The sequence below is a fragment of the Echinops telfairi genome, unplaced genomic scaffold (genome assembly GCF_000313985.2).
Source record: "Echinops telfairi isolate 266 unplaced genomic scaffold, ASM31398v2 ScPeMD7_7420;HRSCAF=8458, whole genome shotgun sequence".
Taxonomy (NCBI): domain Eukaryota; kingdom Metazoa; phylum Chordata; class Mammalia; order Afrosoricida; family Tenrecidae; genus Echinops; species Echinops telfairi.
The window spans coordinates 39333241-39340564 of NW_022111320.1; the positions used below are offsets into that span (position 1 = coordinate 39333241).

Genomic DNA, 7324 nt, shown 5'->3' on the forward strand with positions numbered 1-7324 from the left:
GGGTTTTGCATGTTTTTCCATGTATGAAATCCAGGAGGGGCCATCTATAGAGACTATAACTGGATGAATGTTTTCTTGGGGATAATGCTGGGGAGATTGGTGCTAATGGCTTTTCAATATGCAAAATGCCCAGAGGTTTTTTTTTTGTCAATAACTATGTTTACCCAGATATCAGAACCTGATGATATAAAAAGACACACTCTTGAGTTACAGCGTTTTAACAAGGCATGTGGCCAGAACGGTGTGACCCTGTACATCTGAAGGCACCACATAGAAAATAGGAGTCATCAGTTTTAAGGTAGATGACATTACGGATGGAAATGTGTTCTCTGAAATTATGTGGAAATTCTAACCGTGGCTGAAACACTGGGCTCAAACATAAAACAATTATGAGGACGGTGCAAAGCTGGGCCGTGTTTCCTTCTGTTGTACAGAAGCTCACTGTGAGTCAGAACTGACCCGGCACCTAACAAGAACAACAAACCCAAAAGATAAAATACTTAGGAAGAAAGCTTACCAGGGAAACAAAAGACATACAAAGAAAACTATCAAACATTTCTACAGGAAGCCAATAGAGACTGTGTGGTAGTTACACAATTCATGTCAACTTGATAGAATGAAGGGGTGGAGTTTAGCCTGCCAATCAGGTTACAGCTTGGTGATGCCTCCCTGTGGGCATAGCCTTCTCATGAAGTTCTGGGAACTTCCTCTAGCTCTCTCTGCCTTTATCTTCCTCTGGATAAGACCCTCCAAGACCCACTGATCCCTGTGAGAACCTCTCTCTCCCTGCCTCACCTTCCTGCTGTTTTAGTCACTCGAAAGCTGCTGGAGCCACACTGTCACCTGGAGATGCTTCCAAACACCACAGAATCCACAAGACTCTGCACCCACTGGCTTGTGATCTCCCTGCATTCGGCATCATTGCATATGACTGCATGAGTCTCCAGAGGAATTTATAGACTAATATTAGAAATATGGGCTAATATCCGACTTACGGACTTGATTTGGACTGGGCTCAGGTGTTTTCCCCTATGCAATTGTTCTATGATATAAAAAGCTTTCTCTCTTACACATACAGGAGTGCCAATGAATTTGTTTCTCTAGTCGACCAGGTCTAACACAGACTAATACTGAAAGCATTCTATAAATTTAATGCAAAAAAGCAAATCTTAGTGCCATTGACTCAACTCTGATCCATGGTGACCCTATAGGACAAAGTAGAACTGCTCTTGTGGGTTTCTGAGACTGAAACTCTTCATGGGAGTAGAAAGCCTCAACCCTACCCCCCCACCCCCCACCCCCGCAGAGCTAACTGCTGATTTTGAACTGCTAACTTCTGGGTTAGCAGCCCAATATGTAGCCACTATGTCAACAGGTACCTCCTTGATAAAAAACTAAAACACATTAAATAAGGAAGATATAGCCTTTTCAATAAATGGTGCTGGAAAAATCTTCACTGGCAAACGAATGAAACAGGGCCCATACCTGAGACCGTGTACAAAAACAAATTCAAGATAGATTAAAAACCTAAATATAAACTCTTAGAACCATAAGGATTGTCAATGAAAACATAGGTACAAACTTAAGGGCCCTAGTAGAAGGTATAATACATCACCAAAGTGTTAAAAACACCTACATTACAGAAGACAAAATAAGAATCTCAGACCTTCAATAATAGAACATTTATATACATCAAATGGCTTTATCAAAAGAATAAAAAGAGAACCCAAAGACTGGGAGAAAATATTTGACAATGATATAGCAGATAAAGGGCCAACATTAAAAGTGTATAGAAAGTTACATCTTAATAAGAAAAATATAAATAACCTAATCAAAAAATGGGCACAGGGCATGAATAGATGATTTACTAAAGATGACACCCAGGTGGCCAGCAAGCGTGTCAAGAAATGCTCACATCCATTAGCTGTAAGAGAAATACAATTTAAAACAACAGTGAGCTACCACCTCACACAGACCCTCTTACCAGAGTTCAGAAGAACAGACACTAATCAATGTTGGGGAGGACATGGAGAGATTGGAACGCATGTATTGCTGGTGGGATTACAGAGCTATATAACCACCATGGCAAACAGTATGCAAATACAAATACCTCATGATCCTACAATCTTTCTACTTGGAGTATATCCTAAAGAAATAAAGAACAAAACATGAATCGACAAATGCACACCCATATTTATCACAGCGATTTCTATAATAGCAAAAAGATGGAAACAACCAAACACCACATCTGTGTAGGAAAGGGTAAACAATCTCTGGTACATACCATGGAGTATTATGCATCCTTATGAAACAATTATGAGTCTGGGTCAAACACTTTACAACATAAACAAAACTGGAGTACATTATGCTCAGCAAAGTTAGCTATGTAATCTCATAAAAATAAATATTTCATAACATCATTATTATACAGGAGGAAAGTAGTTTTCACACTGAAGGAAAAGACTTTGAAGATGATGACGAGGTCAGGGAGTGGGACGGGATGGGATAGAGAGATACAGAGAGGATAGGTGGGCAAAGAAGAAAAAAGCACAAACATGGGGATGGGGAGCTATTTACTGGGATGCTGTCACTGTTTCAATGAGACAGCGGTGCAACTCCATATAGTGCTGTATATACTTGATTATAAGCCGACCCGAATATCAGCAGAGGCACCTAATTTTACCACAAAAACTGCATTAAAAATGGGCTGAAAAACTCGGCTTATACCCGAGCATATACGGTATGTTTTTCTATGTGTTATATTCCACAAATAAAAGGGGGGATTAGAATAATGAATACAATTAGCAATGCTATTGAAGAGAAAGGGGTCACATTAAAAGAGAGAGAAGAGGCACAGCCTTAAACCTCTCCAGATTCCTTACCTATCTATCAGACCTAAACACTGGTCTGAGTGGTTATAACAGAAAAGTAAAACGTGAAACTGACTTAAATTCTTTTGTGTCACACAAGCTAGTGTCAAACAAACAAAGAATTCAAGGTTATCTTTGGACTCCACAGGCTTCACCAGGAGGGCCTGCTCCACCAGCCTTCCTGAGTGCTCCCGCAGCCCGCTCTATTGTGAATCCCCACCTGCTAGGGGCTGAATTGTGTCCCCCCAAAAATATGTGTGCTAAACTCTAACTCCTGTACGTCTGGTTATCATCCCATTTGGGAATGCATTCCCTGTGTTGTGTTAATAAGGAGTATTTTATATCAAACTCTTTGGAGATTTAAAATGAGCAGATCAAGTGAGGGAGGAAGCAGACGAGCAAAGATGGCGAAAGATCGATGGATGCCAAGTAGCAGGAAGATCTCCGAGGATCCGAAGTTGAAAGAATGCAAAGTTGAGACCCAGCAGAGAGGGAAAGCCTTCCCCTTGGGTAAGCACCCTGGTTTCAGCCTTTTGCCCTCCTAAATTATGAAAAAATTAAATTGGCGCGCACACACACACACAGCACTCTGGCTATGAAACACACACGGGAGGAGAGTTGCCTCAGACTCTCCGAGGCCCTGCTACACCTCAGCGATGTAGTAGGAGACTGCCAGATTAGGGAATGGCATCAAGGGGGCGGCCGTGAGAATTGACGAAAGTCGGTGACTGGGCAGACGGAGGATAGAGAATCCATAAAAGACTCCTGTAGGGATGCTGGTTCCATTTCCTGCAAATAAGAAGCCAGGCAGAAAAGCAGAAGAACCTCCTACAAGCGGCGAATCGTTCCGATATCTTCAATTTCCCTAAGACTATCCTGTTAATCCAAATTTTGGTAACTTGGTTTTTCATTTCCTTTTGGAACTGGCTACCGAGGCTGGCAATCAAGACTCTTCTCACAAGAGGGAGCTCTTGAGTACCGCCTCCGAGACAGAGACGTGTCCGTTAAGATAAGAGCCCTCAATAAAATGATTTAATAAAAAAAAAAATTTTAAGATAAGAGGAACCGGACGGTGCTGGGCCACCTAAACGACTCCCGGGAACACTAGCGGTGCCGGGGGTGCAGCGCCCGGCGGCTAACCACAGGCCCGCCGGTCACGCCCGCAGCCGCTCCGCCGGACGCAGACGTGGCAGTCTGCTTCCGTAAAGATTTGCTGTCCCACGGATTCTCTGTGACTCCAACTCGACCATTCACTTTTGATCCTTAGAAAAGTCACCCCTCGGCTCCCGGAGCGGCTCGACCGCCACAGCACCGAGACCCCGACCAATCACACGCCTGAATGAGCGGCCCCGCCCTCGAGGTTGGCGTTGCGATGCCCGGATGTGGAACCGCCGGAAGAGGCGGGACTCGCCCCGCGCTTTGAGTGGCGGCGGCGGCGTGGTGTCACGTGGTCTCCCCCAAGCTAGCCAATGGGCGAGCGCAGCGGAGAATTTCGAATGTATGCGCGGAAGTCGATCGAGACGGCGGAGCCCCATTCGCGGGGAGCCCCGGTCCAGGGCTCGCGTGTGGCTGGACAGCCTCGCGGAGGCTTAGGATGTGAGGAGGGTGGCGGCGACTGAGGTACTGTTCTGAACGGGCCTGCCGGACCGCCTCCGGCACGCCTTCCCCGGCTCCCCAGGGGGAAGGACGGCCGCAGGGGGCAGGAGTGGAGCTGGGGTGTCGTGCGCCCCGCGCCGCCTCGCTCGGGACTCGCTGTGTCCAGCGAAGATCGGCCTGAGCGGGGTTCGCATCTGCACTGTCAGCGGCTCATTCCTTCTTTTGTTATATAAGTGGAAGCCCGACCCTCCCACCTCTCGGAGTTGTGTCGGGCAGGCCCTGCAGCAAAGGCCCTGTGGGGTCGTTGTGGCCTGGGGCGCCCACCGCAAGGCCACAAACGTGAGACTCTGGACTGAGAGCGTACTTTGTGGACAGACCACACTGACCCGCGCTGTCCTGGCAGCAGGACCCGGGAGACAATGCTAGATCACTCTCTCGTGTTCTTATGAATCGGACTTCATAAGACGATTGACTTGCCATTTTTACGGCACACAGCATATGACACCTTGAAGGGAAATTCCTTTGACTGTGCTTTTAATGAGTTCGAATAAGAGGATTGTTAATAACTAATTCATCTTCATATTCCCAGAAGCCTTGCACAGTGATTGCACACAGTTGGTATGCAATTATTTTATCAAATAAATGGATTTCATCCTAAATGAAATGGAAGAGGAGGAAACAGCACCGACATCTCAGCTGTCTGTTTTCTTTCCCCTCTCCCTGCCACACCCCTTTGTAAACATCTTGGGTCGACCGGGAATAAAATTTCCTATCAACAAGTTTCTTTTGTGTTGTTAACTTGATTAAATATCGTAGAGAAGATGCTCAAGAGCATCAGCATCCCAGTTCAGTCGATTCTTTCTGGATCGACCTGGATTTATTTTTGTTATGTTTTTGTTTTCGACCTGGATTTATTTTCGTTTCTTTCTTATTAGGCAGAAGATGGCCAAGGAACGGTGTCTTAAAAGGTCCTTTCAGGATAGCCTTGAAGACATAAAGAAACGAATGAAAGAGAAAAGGAATAAAAACTTGTCGGAGATTGGCAAACGCAAGTCTTTTGTAGCAGCGCCATGCCAGATAACCAGTAAGAGCTGGTTATGCTATCCTTTTGCATCATTTTTAACCTTTTAAGTTTAGGAACTAATACAACTGGTTTGTGGTTTGTATTTTTTTTTAATTCCTCTAATAGGCAACACTTCACTGCTGAAGAATTACCAGGACAACAATCGAATGTTGGTTTTGGCCTTAGAAAATGAAAAATCCAAAGTGAGAGAAGCCCAGAATATCATTCTGCAACTGAGAAAAGAATGTTACTACCTTGCACTTCAGCTATACGCATTAAGAGAAAAATTTGCTTCACATCCAGAGGAAGAACTGATTCAGGTATTTCCATGGCAAAGGCTGCCTTCTTACGGGGATGGGGGGGAAACAGCCCATGAATCTATACTTTTGATAAATTATTTGAAATCAATTCCTGATAGTCTATTATTGGTGAATTAATTCAAGCAATCTCGAGAGAGCACTCCAGCCAAACTATTGTGTCTAATCACTTCTAGAGCTTCGTGCATAAAGGTCTGTAATTATCTAACTGAGTTCTAAAAGGAGATAGCAAGATGAAGTGCAGAGGAAATGGTTTGAGCTTTTCCACTGTTGGTCCTTGTGAGACAGAGAACTGGACTTCTGTATTTATTTATTTTTAGAAATATGCCTGAGCAATTTAAGGTACATTTGTTTCCCAAACTATTGAAGCAAGTAAGTAGGGGCTACCCAGGCCCTGCCCACGTAACATCAGAAAGAGAGGCGGCATATGCATCATGCCTGTTCTTTGATTGGCTAGATCATAATTATGCATTAAGGCTGTTGTCCTGCAGACACGTTGAGTTCTCAGGAACTGAGGGACCCTGGGCCTTGGAGCTCTCTTTGGGGCCTCCTGGAACGGTGAGAGAACATTCATGCATTAGAGAGGGTGCAGCCCTTCCCTGAAGAGACTGGGGGCCCTGGTGCTGCAAGTCCCAGAACTGGCCTGATGCATGTCTTCGCTTGTATTATACCTGGTTGTAACAAATGAGTGACTGGAAATGTAGGTAATCATCTCTGTGAATTTTGTCAGCTACTATATTGAGTTAACAAAGCCACCAGGTTTGGTGTAGCTAATCCAGAGGAGAGGCCTGGGAAGACCGTCTTAGGGACAGAGCCCTAACTACTGAGAGCCAGCTTTTGGTGACTGTGGTCAGAGAAAGGCTACATACACAGTTGAAGGAGAACGGTCTTTCAAATCGGGACCTAGTCCCAGGGGACTAGAGAGAAAGGGCCTGACTGATCTGAGTACTGACTCCTATGCCTACACTTGCTCCTCATTGCCTGAACCTCATGTGGACAGGCATGTTTGACCCAGCTTTGGGTAGTCAGGGATAAGAGTCAGGGAGAAAACTTGCCAAGGAAATGGCTGGCAACAAGATATGGGAGAATGTAGGAAGGTAAACCCTAAATCTATTTCTAGCTAGTTATCGGATCCATGCTGGTCCTTGCCATGGAATTGATGATAAAGGTCGGATTTAGCCACCTAGTAGGAGCCCTGGTATTGTAGTGGTTATATGTTGTAGTTGGTTATGGTTATGTGTCAGCAGTTCAAAGCTACCAGCCGCTCTAAGAGAAAGGGACAGCTTTTTATTCCCATAAAGAGTTACAACTTCTGGAACTCACAAGGCCCCTGTCCTGAAGGGTCACTATGACTGAATAGCAGTGAGTTTGTTTGTACCCACCTTGCACTTTCGAATGCTGAACTAAGTGAGTCAAAAGTAAGGCTACTACTGGAGATCCCCTTGCAGAGGGGTCTCGGGGAGGAGATGAGCCAGTCA

General features: G+C 45.1%; 1 protein-coding gene across 1 annotated transcript in view; it reads left to right on the plus strand.

Annotated features, from left to right (window-relative positions):
• Positions 1 to 4409: 4409 nt before the first annotated feature.
• SGO1 (shugoshin 1) overlaps positions 4410 to 7324 on the plus strand; it is a 12006-nt gene continuing 9091 nt past the window's right edge. Inside the window, exons 1-3 of the mRNA XM_013005064.2 lie at positions 4410 to 4490; positions 5402 to 5550; positions 5656 to 5849. Coding sequence (XP_012860518.1) covers positions 5409 to 5550; positions 5656 to 5849 — 336 coding nt within the window. The 5' untranslated portion in view covers positions 4410 to 4490; positions 5402 to 5408. The remainder of the gene's footprint in view (positions 4491 to 5401; positions 5551 to 5655; positions 5850 to 7324) is intronic.